The sequence below is a fragment of the Salvelinus fontinalis genome, chromosome 18, assembly GCF_029448725.1.
Source record: "Salvelinus fontinalis isolate EN_2023a chromosome 18, ASM2944872v1, whole genome shotgun sequence".
Taxonomy (NCBI): Eukaryota; Metazoa; Chordata; class Actinopteri; order Salmoniformes; family Salmonidae; genus Salvelinus; species Salvelinus fontinalis.
In genome coordinates, this window is record NC_074682.1 from 49,254,981 (window position 1) to 49,274,616 (window position 19,636).

At 42.1% G+C, this 19,636-nt stretch overlaps 2 protein-coding genes across 3 annotated transcripts in view; both read left to right on the plus strand.

Moving 5' to 3' along the window:
• The window catches only part of LOC129815692 (E3 ubiquitin-protein ligase Itchy-like), a 30,550-nt gene extending 25,213 nt beyond the window's left edge, over positions 1 to 5,337 (plus strand). For both annotated transcript variants that reach the window (XM_055869728.1, XM_055869729.1), the window contains exon 24: positions 322 to 5,337. In XM_055869728.1, coding sequence (XP_055725703.1) covers positions 322 to 421 — 100 coding nt within the window. In that variant the 3' untranslated portion in view covers positions 422 to 5,337. The remainder of the gene's footprint in view (positions 1 to 321) is intronic.
• A 6,529-nt stretch (positions 5,338 to 11,866) lies between these two features.
• On the plus strand, positions 11,867 to 16,514 carry pxmp4 (peroxisomal membrane protein 4). Its single transcript, XM_055869730.1, has 4 exons — positions 11,867 to 12,028; positions 12,471 to 12,533; positions 12,751 to 12,949; positions 13,492 to 16,514. Exons 1-4 carry the CDS (start codon positions 11,916 to 11,918, stop codon positions 13,759 to 13,761), a joined length of 645 nt encoding a protein of 214 aa, XP_055725705.1. The 5' UTR covers positions 11,867 to 11,915; the 3' UTR covers positions 13,762 to 16,514.
• The last annotated feature ends 3,122 nt before the right edge of the window (positions 16,515 to 19,636 follow it).

Here is a 19,636-nt window from a genome sequence, read left to right on the forward strand (position 1 = left end):
ATATCTGAGGGCTTAGGCCAGTTCACCTCTCAATGTCAACTCAGTCTGCATTAAACGTGACCCTGCCACACAATACTTTGTCATTTTCAATTAAGCCATTAATAACCTTTCCTCTTGGTCTTTGATTTTGTTATCAAATATAAATGTTATGCCACTTAAGACACCTTTATTCAAAGCAACTCTGTACAGTGAGAACATCATTTTTTAGGTGTTAATCGTGCCATTCTCTTACCAACTGAGCCAACCAGGACCTAATTCCATTTATGTGTCTATCTACAATGTAATGGTTTTATTTTGTATTCTTTGTGTTTGTAATCCCAGTTTTAATCGACTGGACCTTCCCCCCTACAAGAGCTACGAGCAACTGAAGGAGAAGCTGATGTTTGCCATCGAGGAAACTGAGGGCTTCGGACAGGAGTAGTAACACACGGCAGCCAAAATGGCCACCATGAGGAGCCATTCTCCACGCACTTTGATCTGTCTAGTTTTCAGGCAGCTGCACTTTTTTTCCCCAGGTCCTGGCTCTCTTGAGATGGGCAGACACTAACCGACGCATCCCTTTCTGCCAGTCCGGAGCCACGTTACAGACCCCCAAAGCCATTACACCTGAGGTGGAATCACTGTCTCCATGGTGACGACCCTTCATACTGAATGATTCAACTTTCACCCCCTGACCTGTGTAACCCTGTTGACGCTTGCCTTATTCTGCCTAATCAGACCACGTGTCCGGGAAGAGAGAGAGGAAGTTCCCTCCCCATGTCACGTCTGCCTGTCACCTCTTCACCACAGTAGTTAATAATCACTGCAATGTCAGCTGTTTCATTTCTTCCCCTTCGTCTCCCTGAGCACAGACTGTTGAATGAATGCTAGGATTGTGTGCTGCCGACTCTTCCAAAAAGTCCCCTTGTCCATTTGTGACATTTAGAGTGTTTTACTTGATTTAACATGTTGCTTTCCGGATGAAATATTGAATCTTAAGGCATTTACTTTGCTGGTACACCACGGTTGTGGTGGTAAGGTTTTTGTGAATGTTATGATGAAAAGCTTTATTTTTGGCGTGCAATAGTTTTACAGTCAGATGTTTATGCCCTTTATATAGATAGACCAGACATTCATTAATTACCTCAATCCAAAGTTTTTGTTTACGTATTGATTTCAACCCTGAATATTGAGAATGCTTTTTATTTTATTTTTTTTTAGCCTGAAATTGTTGTAGCAAAACAGGGTCGTAATTCATTTGTCACCTAATGGAAGAACATCTTTTTTTAAATGTTTACTTTGATGTTTGTGTGCCTTCTGATCATGACCCTGGTTTGTTGTGTGATCTGACCCCTTCGTTTTCTAACCAACCGTCATTAGGACCGTACTTGTCTACAATAATAGCATTGTTTTAATTTGTAAGGCAAACTGAATGAGTTACTAATGACGTGGGAGTGTCAGCAGTGTGTCAAAAGTTAAAGATAAGGAAACAGATTTAGGAATTAGGTACAGTAATTAAGAAATAAGACAACTGCTTGTGAAAATCACTCCCACTGAAAGGTAACCTTTTTTGTCGTATAGAGAATTATCATCAAGTCCAAGATCAAATGATAAAGGACCAGTTTAAATCATATCTGCGCTAGTTGACGCCTGCATAGCAGTTGTTTTGGTGGTGTCTGAGGTGGAACCGTGTTGGAGCTGTCAAATCCACAAGCGGATGAATGTGTTTTACCTGAAGCAGACATTGCCATTGGATGCACTGAGTCATATTAACAGAAATCCCATGCAGCCGTGTTACAATTCAGAACATATAAATTATGTTATTATTTTGTTAATTGATTTTCAATTTCAGCATCATTATTTCTATATAGCCTAGACTTTCTTGTTCTGAACTTCTAACGCAGGTGGAACGGGTGTGGCTTAGAAACAATGTTAAAGAGCAGCTGCTCAATGATTTGACGTCAGAATGGGCAAAAGGAGTTACCTCAGCGACTTTGAGAGTGATATGATCCTCGGTGCCGGTTGGGCTTTTCACGCACAACAGTGTCTAGAGTTTACATAGAATTGTGCGATACAGAACATTAAGTCAGCGGCAGTCCTGTGGGCGAAACGGCTCGTTAATAAGAGGCCGAAGGAGAATGGCAAGAATTGTGCAAGCTAACAGGCAAATAACGGCATCTCGGAACACGCAACTTGTCGGTCCTTGTCACAGATGGGCTATTGCAGCAGACAACTGCACCGGGTTCCACTCCTATCAGCTAAAAACAAGAAGACGCGATTACCAACACTGGGCAATTGAGGAGTGGAAAAACAGTGGCTGGTCCGATGAATCCCGGTTCCTTTTCCGTCATACGGATGGCATTCAGGATTTGGAATAAGCAGCATGAGTCCATGGCCCCATCCTGCCTGGTGTCAACGGTACAGGCTGGTGGCGTAATGGTGTGGGGAATGTTTTTCAGGCACAAGTTAGGTCCCTTGATACCAATTGAGCAACGTTTGAACATTTCAGACACCTTGTAGGATCAATTCCCCGGATAATTCAGGTTGTTCTGGAGGCAAAGAGGGGTCCAACCTGGTACTAGATGGGTGTACCTAATAAACTGTACACTGAGTGTTTATATGTATGTCCCAGGCCCATAGCCCTAATAAATATATATATATATATATATATATATATATATAAATATAATGTGGATGAGAAGAATTTAAGTTAACATATAGTAGTTAACATGTAATTAACGTAACAGCAATGCGGCCCTAGTTTTATAGGGTTCAGTTTTGTCATTCTAGATTTTTTTTTGTTAAAAGTTTGTGTTGCTAAATATTGCATCACCTGTCCCAAATGATTATTCTATCAACGGCTGCAGTGAGCGTAGCAAAACGACTGAATCAAGAGTCAAATCTGAACCATGTCTATGCAACAACAACAAAAAAGGTTGTGATCATTAGGCACCAAGTGGACTGAAACCGGGGGACAACCTGCAATTGTCCCATAAGAAACGCTCATTCTCATTACACATTGCAAAATGTTCCATAACTTTCTCCTTCGTGTGACCTGATGAACATCACCATGTTGATTGGCATTGAATGAGATCTACCACTTCTGACCTTTTGTGAACTCTGCTTCTCAGGCATTTCTTCAACATGCCTCTCGGTAGCATTTCTTCGCAAGAACAGTGGCAGTATAATCAAGTTTGATTAAATATATCTTTCTTTCAAGAAATGTTTAGCTCACATATGTGTATTTGCAGTCAAATCAAGCATCCAAGTGACATACATAATATCCTTATCGTGCTTCACTGGTATTTGAATTCATTTGACACCAACTTACATGCATATGGAAAGTATTCAGACCCCTTCCCTTTTTCCACATTTTGTAACGTTACAGCCTTATTCTAAAATGTATTAAATAAAACATATTCCTCATCAATCTACACACAATACCACATAATGACAAAGCAAAAACTTTATTTTTTTTAGCAAATGTATACAAATAATTATAAACTGATACCTTATTTACATCAGTATTCAGACACTTTACTATGACTCGGAATTGAGCTTGGCTGTATCCTGTTTCCATTGATCATCTTTGAGATGTTTCTACAACTTGAGTCCACCTGTGGTATAATTCAATTGATTGGACATGATTTGGAAAGAGACACATGTCTATATAACATCCCACAGTTGACAGTGGATATCAGAGGAAAAACTAAGCCGTGATGTCCAAGGAATTGTCTGTAGAGCGCCGAGACAGGATTGTGCCTTGACACATATTTGGGGAAGGGTACCAAAAAATTTCTGCAGCATTGAAGTTCCTCAAGAACAAAGTGGCCTCCATCATTCTTAAATGGCGGAAGTTTGGAACCACCAAGACTCTTCCTAGAGCTGGCCGCCCATCCAAACTGAGCAATCGTGGGAGAAGGGTGACCAAGAACCTGATGGTCACTGACAGAGCTCCAGAGTTCTTCTGTGGAGATAGGAGAACCTTCCAGAAGGACAGCCATCTCTGCAGCACTCCACCAATCAGGCATTTATGGTAGAGTGGCCAGATGGAAGCAACTCTTCAGTAAAAGGCACATGACAGCCCGCTTGTAGTTTGCCAAAAGGCACCTAAAGGACTCTGACCATGAGAAACAAGATTCTCTGGTCTGATGAAACTAAGATTAAACTCTTTGGCCTGAATGTGGAGGGAACCTGGCACCCCCCTAAGGGGACGCATGGTGGTGGCAGCATCATGCTGTGGGGATGTTTTTCAGCGGCAGGGACTGGGAGACTAGTCAGGATTGGGGGAAAGATGAACGCAGCAAAGTACAGAGAGATCCTTGATGGAAACCTACTCCAGAGTGCACAGGACCTCAGAATGGGGTCCAAGACAACGCAGGAGTGGCTTGGGCACAAGTCTCTAAATGGCCTAAACAGAGCCTGGGCTTGAACCCGATCGAACATCTCTGGAGAGACCTTAAAATAGTTGTGCAGCGAAGCACTCCATCCAACCTGACAGAGCTTGAGAGGATCTGCAGAGAAGAATGGGAGAAACTCCCCAAATACAGGTGTGCCAAGCGTGCAGCGTCATACCCAATAAGATTTGAGGCTGTAATCTCTGCCAAAGGCGCTTCAACAAAGTACTGAGTAAAAGGTCTGAATACTTATGTAAATTATATTTCAGGGGGTGGGGGGTACATTTCTAAAATGTCTAAAACCAGTTTTTGCTTTGTCATTATGGGGTATGGTGTGTAGATTGATGAAGGGGGAGACAACAATTTAATCAATTTTAGATGAAGGCTGTAACTTAACAAAATGTGGAAAAAGTCACGGGGTCTGAATACTTTCCGAATGCACTGTCTATGACACAAATAGTGTTAACCCCAGCCTAGTGGCTGTCTTAGCTGTGAGTGTCTGAGTTTAGTAGTTTGAAAATGTTTTGAATCAGGGAGAGACTCCTTGAACTTCCATTAAGAAACACATTTTTCCTTACAAAAAAAAACATTTTCAAAACGTTGTGTGCCGTGGCTGTCGCCTCTGATACCACTTTATAACTGGGTGTATAGTCAGGGCGATTCTACATCCCATTGCTTCACTGCATCCTCAAGACTTCTTCTTGACCACACACTCATTCTGGCTCACCACCTCATAGTGCACTGCCATGAAGAGATTGCTGTTATTAACAAATAACAAGTGATAGCGCCTTACTCGGCTTATTAACCACTTTAAATAATTGTTATTTTTTGAAGTATTGCCATGTTCCCAGATCATAAAGGAATAAAATGTACAGGAATGTGTTGGTGTTAACTAATCATGTTGATAGTATTTTTCATTGTAAAACCTCTCTAACATTTTAATAAATGTGAGTTAATGGTTGGATACTAGTTATTTTTTCTTATGTGAAGATGAAGGATTTTTATAATGTAAAAAAAAAAAAAGTCTAAATAATACTGGAACTTCAGTCTTTTGCGTGATATTTTTTTTTTTACATTTAAGTCCCGCAAAACCTAAATTCAGACGCTATCAAATATCTGACTCTGAATTTAATTTAGTAACTGTCTGGTGAAAATCTCACTTAAAAGTTCATATTCTGTTAACTCATACCCAAATAATGTTGTTGACTCTTCCTATACTCGTATTTGTGGCCAAAACACAAATTAGAGAAATAACAATAAAAAAACTCAAACTTGTATCTCAAACAGTGCAAAACAACTATTTCCTCTTAGAGGATGATGTCATCCTGAGGAGGATAGGCTGGCCAATCAGCGGTCTACTCCCTTGAATGAGTTAGCTTGCTACCTCACCTGTCTTTTCACTACTCAGGTCTGGATTTTTTTATACATTTGTACATCTGCTGTGGTTAGTTTGAAAGTTGGAGACCTGAGGAACCAGCTGCAGGGGGAATGGCGCAGAAAAAGAAACTGAAGAGCGGGAACATGGAATATCTGTACTGAGTATAGAACTACAGTATGTCTCCCTATAGACCTGGGGCTCTCAGAGGTGATCATGGGAAATGGAGTATGAGGGAGTTGAGTATGAGGAAGAAACAGTGTCTGAAGCATGGAAAGGAAACAATCAGGGAAATGGAAATCCACAAGGATTATTTGGTGATTGGAGTGCGATTCAAGCAAAAAATCTGTTTGAGGTATCAGGGTGGGTGGAGAGTAAGCTAGGAAAAGTGCAGGCAAGGTAGTGAGAATTGGATTCATAATGGTAGGATGTACATCTAAACTCAACAAAAAAAGAAACGTCCTTCCTGTCAACTAAGTTTATTTTCAGCAAACTTAACATGTGTAAATATTTGTATGAACATAAGATTCAACAAACCGAACCAGTTCCACAGACATGTGACTAACAGAAATGTAATAATGTGTCTCTGAACAAAGGGTGGGTCAAAATCAAAAGTAACAGTCAGTATCTGGTGTGGCCACCAGCTGGATTAAGTACTGCAGTGCATCTCCTCATGGACTGCACCAGATTTGCCAGTTCTTGCTGTGAGATGTTACTCTGCTCTTCCACCAAGGCACCTGCAAGTTTTCTGACATTTCTGGGGGGAATGGCCCTAGCTCTCACCCTCCGACCCAACAGTTCCCAGACGTGCTCAATAGGATTGAGATCCGGGCTCTTCGCTGGCCATGGCAGAACACTGACATTCCTGTCTTGCAGGAAATCATGCACAAAACGAGCAGTATGGCTGGTGGTATTGTCATGCTGGAGGGTCATATCAGGATGAGCCTGCAGGAAGGGTACCACATGAGGGAGGAGGATGTTTTCCCTGTAACGCAGAGCGTTGAGATTGCCTGCAATGACAACAAGCTCAGTCCGATGATGCTGTGACACACCACCCCAGACCATGACGGACCCTCCACCTCCAAATCGATCCCGCTCCAGAGTACAGGCCTCAGTGTAACGCTCATTACTTCGACGATAAACGCAAATCTGACCATCACCCCTGGTGAGACAAAACCGCGATTCGTCAGTGAAGAGCACTTTTTGCCAGTCCTGTCTGGTCCAGCAATGGTGGGTTTGTGCCCATAGGCGACGTTGTTGCCGGTGATGTCTGGTGAGGACCTGCCTTACAACTCTCTCAGCCTATTGCGGACAGTCTGAGCACTGATGGAGGGATTATGCGTTCCTGGTTTAACTCGGGGAGTTGTTGTTGCCAACCTGTACCTGTCCCGCAGGTGTGATGTTCGGATGTACCGATCCTGTGCAGTTGTTGTTACATGTGGTCTGCCACTGCGAGGACGATCAGCTGTCCGTCCTGTCTCCCTGTAGCGCTGTCTTAGGCGTCTCACAGTACGGACATTGCAATTTATTTCCCTGGCCACATCTGCAGTCCTCATGCCTCCTTGCAGCATGCCTAAGGCACGTTCAAGCAGATGAGCAGGGACCCTGGGCATCTTTCTTTTGGTGTTTTTCAGAGTCAGTAGAAGGGCCTCTTTAGTGTCCTAAGTTTTCATAACTCTGACCTTAACCTCTCTAGGGTATGTGGGACGGTAGCGTCTCACCTCGTCAACAGCCAGTAAAACTACAGGGCGCCAAATTCAAAACAACAGAAATCCCATAAATAAAATTCCTCAAAAATACAGTGGGGCAAAAAATTATTTAGTCAGCCACCAATTGTGCAAGTTCTCCCACTTAAAAAGATGAGAGGCCTGTAATTTTCATCATAGGTACACTTCAACTATGACAGACAAAATTAGGGAAAAAAATCCAGAAAATCACATTGTAGGATTTTTAATGAATTTATTTGCAAATTATGGTGGAAAATAAGTATTTGGTCAATAACAAAAGTTTCTCGATACTTTGTTATTTACCCTTTGTTGGCAATGACAGAGGTCAAACGTTTTCTGTAAGTCTTCACAAGGTTTTCACACACTGTTGCTGGTATTTTGGCCCATTCCTCCATGCAGATCTCCTCTAGAGCAGTGATGTTTTGGGGCTGTTGCTGGGCAACACGGACTTTCAACTCCCTCCAAAGATTTTCTATGGGGTTGAGATCTGGAGACTGACTAGGCCACTCCAGGACCTTGAAATGCTTCTTACGAAGCCACTCCTTCGTTGCCCGGGCGGTGTGTTTGGGATCATTGTCATGCTGAAAGACCCAGTCACGTTTCATCTTCAATGCCCTTGCTGATGGAAGGAGGTTTCCACTCAAAATCTCACAATACATGGCCCCATTCATTCTTTCCTTTACACGGATCAGTCGTTCTGGTCCCTTTGCAGAAAAACAGCCCCAAAGCATGATGTTTCCAACCCCATGCTTCACAGTAGGTATGGTGTTCTTTGGATGCAACTCAGCATTCTTTGTCCTCCAAACACAACGAGTTGAGTTTTTACCAAAAAGTTATATTTTGGTTTCATCTGACCATATGACATTCTCCCAATCTTCTTCTGGATCATCCAAATGCTCTCTAGCAAATTTCAGACTGGCCTGGACATGTACTGGCTTAAGCAGGGGGACACATGGCACTGCAGGATTTGAGTCCCTGGCGGCGTAGTGTGTTACTGATGGTAGGCTTTGTTACTTTGGTCCCAGCTCTCTGCAGGTCATTCACTAGGTCCCCCCGTGTGGTTCTGGGATTTTTTTCTTGGGATCCCCAGATCGAGAGCCCCAGATCGAGGGAGATTATCAGTGGTCTTGTATGTCTTCCATTTCCTAATAATTGCTCCCACAGTTGATTTCTTCAAACCAAGCTGCTTACCTATTGCAGATTCAGTCTTCCCAGCCTGGTGCAGGTCTACAATTTTGTTTCTGGTGTCCTTTGACAGCTCTTTGGTCTTGGCCATAGTGGAGTTTGGAGTGTGACTGTTTGAGGTTGTGGACAGGTGTCTTTTATACTGATAACAAGTTCAAACAGGTGCCATTAATACAGGTAACGAGTGGAGGACAGAGGAGCCTCTTAAAGAAGAAGTTACAGGTCTGTGAGAGCCAGAAATCTTGCTTGTTTGTAGGTGACCAAATACTTATTTTCCACCATAATTTGCAAATAAATTCATTAAAAATCCTACAATGTGATTTTCTGGATTTTTTTTCTCATTTTGTCTGTCATAGTTGAAGTGTACCTATGAGGAAAATTACAGGCCTCTCTCATCTTCTTAAGTGGGAGAACTTGCACAATTGGTGGCTGACCAAATACTTTTTTGCCCCACTGTACATGTATTTTACACCATTTTAAAGATACACTTGTTGTAAATCCAGCCACAGTGTCCGATTTCAAATAGGCTTTACAACGAAAGCAAACCAAACGATTATATCAGGTGAGTGCCTATTCACAGAAAAACACAGCCATTTTCCCACCCAAAGAGAGGAGTCACAAAAAGTAGAAATATAGATCAAATTAATCACTAACCTTTGATGATCGTCATCAGATGACACTCATAGGACTTCATGTTACACAATACATGTATGTTTTGTTCGGTAAAGTTCATATTTATATCCCAAAATCTGAGTTTACATTGGCGCGTTATGTTCAGTAGTTCCAAAACATCCAGTGATTTTGCAGAGAGCCACATCAATTTACAGAAATAGTCATCATAAATGTTGATGAAAATACAAGTGTTATACATGGAATTGTAGATCCACTTCTCCTTAATGCAACCGCTGTGTCAGATTTCAAAAACACTTTACGGAAAAAGCAAACCATGCAATAATCTGAGTACGGCGCTCAGACGACAAATCAACCCAAAGAGATATCCGCCATGTTGGAGTCAACAGAAGTCAGAAATAGCATTATAAATATTCACTTACCTTTGATGATCTTCATTAGAATGCACTCCCAGGAATCCCAGTTCCACAATAAATGTTTGTTTTGTTTGATAATGTTAATAATTTATGTCCAAATTTCACCTTGTTGTTCGCGCGTTCAGTACACAATCTAAACTCACGACGCGCGTGCAAGCCCAGCAGAAAGTACGGACGAAAAGTCCAAAAAGTTCCGTTACAGTCCGTAGGAACATGTCAAACGATGTATAGAATCAATCTTTAGGATGCTTTTAACATAAATCTTCAATAATATTCCAACCGGATAATTCCTTTGTCTTCAGAAATGCGATGGAACGCAGCTAACTCTCACATGAACGCGCATGGTCAGCTCGTGGCACTCTGGGAGAGACCTTACTCAATCTTCTCTCATTCACCCCCACTTCACAGTAGAAGCATCAAACAAGGTTCTAAAGACTGTTGACATCTAGTGGAAGCCTTAGGAAGTGCAACATGACCCCATTTCCACTGTACCTTGGATAAGCAAAGAGTTGAAAACCTACAAACCTCAGATTTACCACTTACTGGTTGGATTTTCTCTCAGGTTTTTGCCTGACATATGAGTTCTGTTATACTCACAGACATCATTCAAACAGTTTTAGAAACTTCAGAGTTTTCTATCCAAATCTACTAATAATATGCATATCCTAGGATTTGGGCCTGAGTAGCAGGCAGTTTACTCTGGGCACGCTTTTCATCCGGACGTGAAAATACTGCCCCCTACCCCAAAGAGTTAATTGCCTACCATCTGTAAGCTGTTAGTGTCTTAACGACCGTTCAACAGGTGTATGTTCATTAATTGTTTATGGTTCATTGAGCAAGCATGGGAAACAGTGTTTAAACCCTTTACAATGAAGATCTATTATTTGGATTTTTACGAGTTATCTTTGAAAGACAAGGTCCTGAAAAAGGGACATTTCAGTTTTTGCTGAGTTTATATCCCAGAGGGATTGTGCTTGGGTCGACTGCGGGGAATGAGAGTTAATGTGTTTTAGTCTACGGAGCAGAGCTCCTCTCAAGGCGGTGATAACCATGCCTCTAAGTGTCGAGGATTAGCAACTAAAGAAGGTTCTTGGCGTGTGTGAAGGCCGACGATTAACCAGAAATCGAGGCGGCTGGAGGGAGGAAAGTCTGGCCGTGATGCTGTGCTTTGAGTTGGAGGTTCTTCCTGATAGGGTGATGTTAGGATATGAGTTATTCGGTTAGAGCATTTGTGCCTAATGTTTTTCAGAGTTTCCGCTGCCAGAAGGTATGGGCATGGTCAGTGTCTAGGAAGGTTCAGCTGAGAAGTGGTAGGGGTGGAGGTTTCCATTTAGTGGAGACATGTCTGAAGTAGGAGCCCTGACAGTGTCGTACCTGTGAAGATAGTCATTAAGCCAAGAATACAGAATGACTGGTTAAAGTGAAACAGATAGAGGTAGCTAAAGTCAGAGTAGGACAGGGTGTTACATATGCAGAGGCAGTGAGAAGGGTAGAGAGGGAGGGAATGCTTCCTCCGTCACTGTGATAAAAGGGCCAATGAAAAAAGTGAATGTTGCTGTGCGTTGACAAATCCAGGTTTTTGTCCTTCATGGCATTGGTCGTGAATTGTGCTGCGCAAGTAGAAAGCAGGTCGGAGAGAATTGCCATTATTGTGAAAGCGGCAGGATGTTTTCTGGATGCTCAAGACATAACTGCAGAGGATCTACAGAAGATGTTGGGAGAAGGAGTGCCGCCCTCCCAGGCCTGTGGGCCAAGAAGGGATTAATTTACCTGAACTCTGTAGCATGGATAGTTGGCTAGGGGTGGGTAGTGTAGTATATGTAGTTTGGGATGTTTCTTTTTTATTTATGCAACAAACAAAAAATATCATTTGAAGTCGAAAAACACAGTTGTATTGGATGCCAACTGCCATTAAACCCAAATGGAGAAGAAGTAATTATGTTATTGGAGTACGCTCACACCATTCCACCACAGAAAAGCTGATCTTAAAACATACTTAACTACCCTTTTTTGGAAGGAAAACAATTTCTCATATTGTAAATGGGTCATATTTCATTGAAATCTGGCAACACTGGACAGTGTAACTTGGTGGCTGTCCTCAGGCTTAAATAGGAACCTTCATGCAGATTCCTTGTCCCGTGACGGAAAATATTTGCGCGGCACTAAAACGCTTGGATTTGTGTCACATTCAGTCAAGACACCCAAAATGGCAGGTCCAGATTTAGTCAAAACTGTGGTGTACATGATTAATAATTTATTACAGCAAGAAAAGTATAAAGCTGCACTTGCAGTTGTTAAAGGATTCCGAAATGGTGCTGTGTGAGTTGTTTACTTAACTACTTACTTTCTAGCTAGCTAACTTACTTTGCTTATTTCTAGCTAGCTAGCTTGACCACTTAGCTAGAATCTGTTATCTACGTTAGCTATTATTTTACAGCTTGCTATCCAACGTACAGTAGCTAGCTGCCCTTTGAGCTAGTTAGCCAAGGTTGGCCAGCAAGCAAATTGAAATAACTAGCTATGTAGCTAATGATGATGGTCAAGCAAAGTCAGCTAGATGGACCTAGCGTTGTTGTTAGTTAACTAAAGTTAGTAACTATCTATCAAACCCTGAAACACTTGACATTAGTTAGCCTAACTGTAGCTTGCTAACTCAGTGGTTTGACCTTCCTCAAGATTCATACAGTTTGGCTGACCTGCCATATCACACACGTGTAAATCAGTTGACACTGACCTTGAACCTGATATTTCTAATTTACAGTTATGGGGCAAAAATCCGGGCACCCCATGCTCTTGTCATGACGTTTCTTTTCAGAAGTGGAAGGTAAGAATACATTTAAGCACTCTCCAAAATCCCTTAGCTAGTGCTAAAATAAATAAAATCTGCATCAAAAATTGATAATGGTCTATTAACAATGAACAATTTTATATGCTCCCCACCACCCTTTTTCATATGCTCCCCCCCATAAACCTTTTTCATATGCTCCCCCCCACCACCCTTTTTCTTATGCTCCCCCCACCACCCTTTTTCATATGCTCAGCCTGAAAGATAAGCTGCGAGCCATTGTGAAGGCCACGTACCAACACTCGCGCAACCTCGCCTACTTTGTGTTCACGTACAAAGGACTGCAGGCCTTACAGGAGAGGATCCAGGGGAAGAGTCTACAGTCTCAGTCCTTCTTTGCCGCCTGCCTTGGTGGCTGGTTGGTGTTTGGGGAAAACAACAACATCAATAGCCAGGTAATCCAGAACTAAAACATGGCATAAACTGCTCTATGATGATCTAGGGGAAGAGTTATGAGAGATAAAACTAGCACAAGTGCCAGAACCTCATCGGTAGCCCTATTCCCCCCCCCCCCCCCCCCCTTCTCCCTGATGTCTCAGGTAAGTCTATGGGCCAAATGTCCACTCCTGAAATTCAAAACGTGCAGGTGAATTGTGAACTGTCCAAATAACCAGTGACACAAAACCAGCACACTGGAACAGTTGTTCCTCGGTAAGAGATTAATAGCCAGATAATTTGACAATACTTATGTCATGAGGGCTGCGCTCAACCTGGGTTACTAGTGCCAATACATGACCAATAAAACATCTGGATCTGTCACCTTGTTGCACTATGTCAAGTCTTCAAAGTGGTTACGAGAGAAAAGAGTGGTCGAATGGAAGCTGCCCAAGACTGTTCTTATGTAGGCTAGCCAATATTCTACCTTACTGTATTTCTAATGAAATGTACTTCCTTGTTGTCTTGTCTAATGAAAGGATCTTCCTTGTCACGTCTCTAGATCAACATGTACCTGCTGTCTAGGATCCTGTTTGCCTTGTCTCGCCTGGCCGTGGAGAAAGGCATTGTACCACAGCCCAAGCGGGACCCCTTCCCCCTGTTTGCTACCCTGGTGTGGGGCATCGTGCTGTGGCTGTTCGAGTACCACCCCCACACCCTGCAGCCTTCACTGCAGTCCTCCATGAACTACCTCTACCACGACAGCAACGTGTGGCACGATATCTCAGACTTCCTTGTCTACAACAAGCCAAGGACTGTCGCTCCCAAGTGAGCTAAAGCTAAAATAAGCATCTCAATAGACTAAAGTGTCTTCCTCGTCTCCTTTCCTTCATCTGGTCTGAAAGACCTGGACAGGGTGGAAAGCAAATTCCCATTATGACTTTAGACTGTTGGGATGCAGGCCTGGGCCCGTATTTGAAGTGTCTCAGAGTAGGAGGGCTGATCTAGGATCAGTTTTGCCTTTTAGAAAAGAATGAATGAGATGATACATACATACAGTACCAGTCAAAAGTTTGGACACACCTACTCATTCAATGGTCTTTATTTTTACTATTTTCTACATTGTAAAATAATAGTGAAGACATCAAAACGATGAAATAACATATGGAATCATGTAGTAACCAAAACAGATATTTTGGTTTGCCTTGATGACAGCTCTGTACACTCTTGGCATTCTCTCAACAGCTTCACCTGGAATGCTTTTCCAACAGTCTTTGAAGGAGTTCCCACATATACTGAGCACTTGTTGGCTGCTTTTCCTTCACTCTGCGGTCCAACTCATCCCAAACCATCTCAATTGGGTTGAGGTCGGGTGATTGTGGAGGCCAGGTTATCTGATGCAGCACTCCATCACTCTCCTTCTTGGTCAAATAGCCCTGTCACAGCCTGGAGGTGTGTTGGGTCATTGTGCTGTAAGCGAAAACCAGATGGGATGGCAGAATGCTGCAGTAGCCATGCTGGTTAAGTGTGCCTTAAATTCTAAATAATTCACAGACCGTGTCACCAGCAAAGCACCATCACATCTCCTCCTCCATGCTTCACGGTGGGAACCACACATGCGGAGATCATCAGCTCACCTACTCTGTGTCTCACAAATACACTGCGGTTGGAACCAAAAATCTCAAATTTGGACTCAGACCAAAGGACAGATTTCCACTAGTCTAATGTCCATTGCTCGTGTTTCTTGGCCCAAGCACGTCTATTCTTCTTATTGGTGTCCTTTAGTAGTGGATTCTTTGCAGCAATTCAACCATGAAGGCCTGATTCACGCAGTCTCCTCTGAACAGTTGATGTTGATGTGTCTGTTACTTGAACTCTGTGAAGCATTGGCTGCAATTGGCTGCAGTTTCTGAGGTGCAGTTAACTCTAATGAACTTATCCTCTGCAGCAGAGGTAACTCTGGGTCTTCCTTTCCTGTGGTGGTCCTCATAAGAGCCAGTTTCATCATAGCGCATGATGGTTTTTGCGATCACTTAAAGAAACGTTCAATGTTCTTGACATTTTCCGGATTGGCGGACCTTCGTGTCTTAAAGTAGTAATGGACTGTCGTTTCTCTTTGCTTATTTGAGCTGTTCTTGCCATAATATGTACTTGTTCTTTTACCAAATAGGGCTATTTTCTGTTTACCACCCCTACCTTGTCACAACACAACTGATTGGCTCAAATGCATTAAGAAGGAAAGAAATTCCACAAATTCACAAGGCACACCTGTTAATTGAAATTTATTCCAGGTGACTACTTCATGAAACTGATTGAGAGAATGCCAAGTGTGTGCCAAGCTGTCATTAAGGCAAAGGGTGGCTACTTTGAAGAATTTAAAATATAAAATATCTAGATTTTGGTTACTACATGATTCCATATGTGTTCTTTCATAGTTTTGATGTCTTCACTATTATTCTACAATGTAGAAAATAGTAAATATATAGAAAAACCCTTGAATGATTAGGTGTGTCCAAACTTTTGACTGGTACTGTATATCGCCAAGATCAGCACTATTTGTAAATACGGGTCCTGGTTCTCTGCCATGTTAAATCAAGAGCTAGTGATTATAAACCTTTAAAGAAATGAAATATTTTTTAATAAATGTTGGCTTTCAGTAAGAACTATGTGCTCCTAGATCTAGTGTAAGTGAAATAAATAATATCTGAAAAGGTGTGAAGCGCATTTGCTCTCCCTGTCAATCTAGAATTGTATCAGTTTTTATATGCTACTGTAGTTTAAAACAGGGTTTCACAAGCTCGGTCCTGGGGGCATGTTTTGGTTTTTGCCCGGGCACTACACAGCTGATTCAAGTAATCAAAGCGTGACTATGAGTTGGTTATTTGAATCAGCTGTGTAAACCAAAATGTGGCCCCCAGGAACAGGTTTGGGAACCCCTGCTTAAGACTATGCACTACCTACAGTCTTTTTTCCCAATGCACTCACCGCACTTGATTCATAGAATAACATATTTTCCAGTAATTACTAGATTCTTTGTAATGTTTATTTTTTTTCTTTCATAAGATGATAGCGTGATACAAAATGTACTTAAAAGTGAATTGCCTTTCTTAGCCATACTTTCATTTAACAATGCTTTTTCATTTATTGAGGACACATTCACTGTGCTATTCATGGTAAAGTATGTGTCCTTTTCAGATCACACTTTACAATGTTTTTTTTGTTTGTTGTAATTGGTGTAAAAACAAGAATAGTCTGACCTATTCTTACTTTCTCAATCTTTTTTTATGTCTAGCATTGAGCCTTTGGGCTGTTTGTTACTCAATTCATGTTCCACCTGTGGAGTGTGAGTGAACATGATACAAGCCCAATTCTGTTTCTCCCTCCCTCATGGAGTATGCATGCATTCAGTCCCCCTCAAGGATTTCAAACCAAACCATTGGATTGAGGGAGCCTCAATCATATTCCTTTCACCAACCCATTCCTCACTAAATTCTTCTGCTTAGAATTGGAATTGGCCTACAGATTACATTGTTATCTAATTATACAGGCACTTCAAATGCAACACAATAAATGCTGCTTTTATGATTTCTGTAGTATATTATTATTTTCTTCATACATTTGCGTGGAATGAAACGTGGTTCTATTTGTCAAACAAAGAAGCCACATGGTGGTGCCAAGTAATTCACAATTTCATGTGAAACAGACAACCCATACACCTTGCACCTACACTCAAGATGTAGATCATTTTCAGAAGGAATTACTTAAAAAAAAAAAATAATAATAATCAAAAATAACTAACTGAAAGCCACACTCCCAATATGCCACAAATATGACTGCATTGAGGCACATGTCACTGTGCTTCTATGGCTATATGCACCATGCCACTGCGTATTTAATTAACATCGCAAACAAGACCTTTGTAACAGTCAACACACTTACAGCGCATTCGGAAAATATTCAGACATCTTCCCATTTTCCACATTTTGTTCCGTTACATCCTTATTCTAAATTGGATTAAACCAAAAAAATCTCATCAATCTAAACACAATACCCCATAATGACAAAGCGAAAACAGGTTCTTAGACATTTTAGAAAATGTATACAAATAATAACAGAAAAAATACCTTATTTACATAAGTATTCAGAACCTTTGCTATGAGACTCGAAACTGAGTTCAGGTGCATCCTGTTTCTATTGGTCATCCTTGAGATGTTTCTACAACTTGATTGGAGTGCACCTGTGGTCAATTCAATTGATTGGACATGATTTGGAAATGCACACACCTGTCTATATAATGTCCCACAGTTGACAGTGCATGTTATTGCCTGGTCTGAAATAATAATAATAAAGTTGGTCACAAAAATTCATTATCAAAGATATTAAAGCACATTTGATTGCTATGATAGATATTGCAGAAACAAATGTTATTGTGTGGGGTTCCCATAGTTTAATCCAATAAAAGTACTTTCTATAGTGTCATTTAATGTGCCTCTTTCAGTTTTCAGTTATATTACTTTATTTACTCAATATCTTACAGGCCTATCATTCAAACATATCATTCAAACAAACACTTCTTACTCATTATGTTTATACAAATACACACCCTTCAATCAATCATTCACTGGTGTGTCATCCCTATACATTCCATTCATTCATCGCTATTGCCACCCGTGCCATTATATACCGTCGCAGTACAATTCTAGGTCATTGTACATACCATTTGTAGGTCATATGGCAGGATTTCACAAACTAGGGGTCGCGACGATGGCGCCGGAGGAAAGGGCTGCCATCTTATCGGCTCTTGACCGCCCATGCTATTTTGTTTGATTTTTCGTGTTGTTCGTAACTTGTTTTGTACATAATGTTGCTGCTACCATCTCTTATGACTGAAAAGAGCTTCTGAACATCAGAACTGCGATTGCTCACATCAAACAGGACAAAGAGTTCTTCTTTAATGAGTCGGACGGGAGGGACATACTACTACAGACACCCGACCAGGCCCAGATCCCCGTGATTCGCTGGAGAAGGCAACTGAGGTTTCTTGGAAAAAGATCGAGTGGCTAATCTGCCCTTGCCTTTCATCCTGCTAGCTAATGTTCAATCGCTGGAAAATAAATGGGACGAGCTGAAAGCACGTATATCCTACCAACGGGACATTAAAAACTGTAATATCTTATGTTTCACCGAGTCGTGGCTGAATGACGACATTAAGAACATACAGCTGATGGGTTATACACAAAATCGTCAGGACAGAACAGCAGTCTCTGGTAAGACACACTGCCCTTTCACACCTGGATAAAAGGATCACCTATGTGAGAATTCTATTCATTGATTACAGCTCAGCGTTCAACAGCATAGTGCTCTCAAAGCTCATCACTTAGCTAAGGACCCTGGGACTAAACCCCTCCCTCTGCAACTGGATCCTGCACTTCCTGACGGGCCGCCCCCAGGTGGTAAGGGTAGGTAACAACACTTCCGCGACACTGATCCTCAACACGGGGGCCCCTCGGGGGTGCGTGCTGAGCCCTCTCTTGCACTCCCTATTCACTCATGACTGCATGGCCAGGCACGATTCCAACACCATCATTAAGTTTGCTGATGACATAACAGTAGTAGGACTGATCACCGACAACGACAAGACAGCCTATAGGGAGGAGGTCAGAGACCTGAACGTGTGGTGCCAGGACAACAACCTCTCCCTCAACGTGATCAAGACAAAGGAGATGATTGTGGACTCCAGGAAAAAGAGGACCGAGCACGCCCCCATTCTCATCGACGGTGCTGTAGTGGAGAAGGTTGAGAGCTTCAAGTCCCTTGGTGTCCACAACATCAACAAACTAACATGATCCAAACACACCAAGACAGTCGTGAAGAAGGCACGACAAAACCTATTCCCCCTCATGAGACTGAAAGGATTTGGCATGAGTCCTCAGATCCTCAAAAGGTTTTACAGCTGCACCATCGAGAGCATCCTGACGGTTTGCATCACTGCCCGGTATGGCAACTGCTCGGCCTCTGACTGCAAGGCACTACAGAGGGTAGTGCGTATGGCCCAGTACATAACCGGGGCCAAGCTTCCTGCCATCCAGGACCTCTATACCAGGCGGTGTCAAAGGAAGGCCCTCAAATTGTCAAAGACTCCAGCTACTGCACGGCAAGCGGTACCGGAGCGCTAGGTCCAAGAGCCTCCTATATAGCTTCTACCCCCAAGCCATAGGACTCCTGAACAGCTAATCAAATGGCTACCCAGACTATTTGCATTGCCCCCCTCCCTCCCCCTCTTGAACGCTGCTGCTACTCTCTGTTATCATCTATGCATAGTCACTTTAATAACTCTACCTACATGTACATATTACCTCAATTACATCAACACTGGTGCCCCCGCACATTGACATTGACTCTGTACTGGTACCCCCTGTATATAGCCTAGCTATTGTTGTTTACTGCTGCTCTTTAATTATTTGTCATTCTTATCTCTTATTTTTTGGGTGGGGCATTTTCTTAAAACTACATTGTTGGTTAAGGGCTTGTAAGTAAGCATTTCACTGTAAGGTCTACCTACACCTGTTGTATTCGACACGTGACAAATACAATTTGATTTGATTCGATTTGGGTCATCTGATTTGAAAATGGGTTTGCGAGAGAAACGGAAATAAAATAAATAAAATCGCGCTTAGTTCATAGAATGTCAGTATCATCTGGTAGAA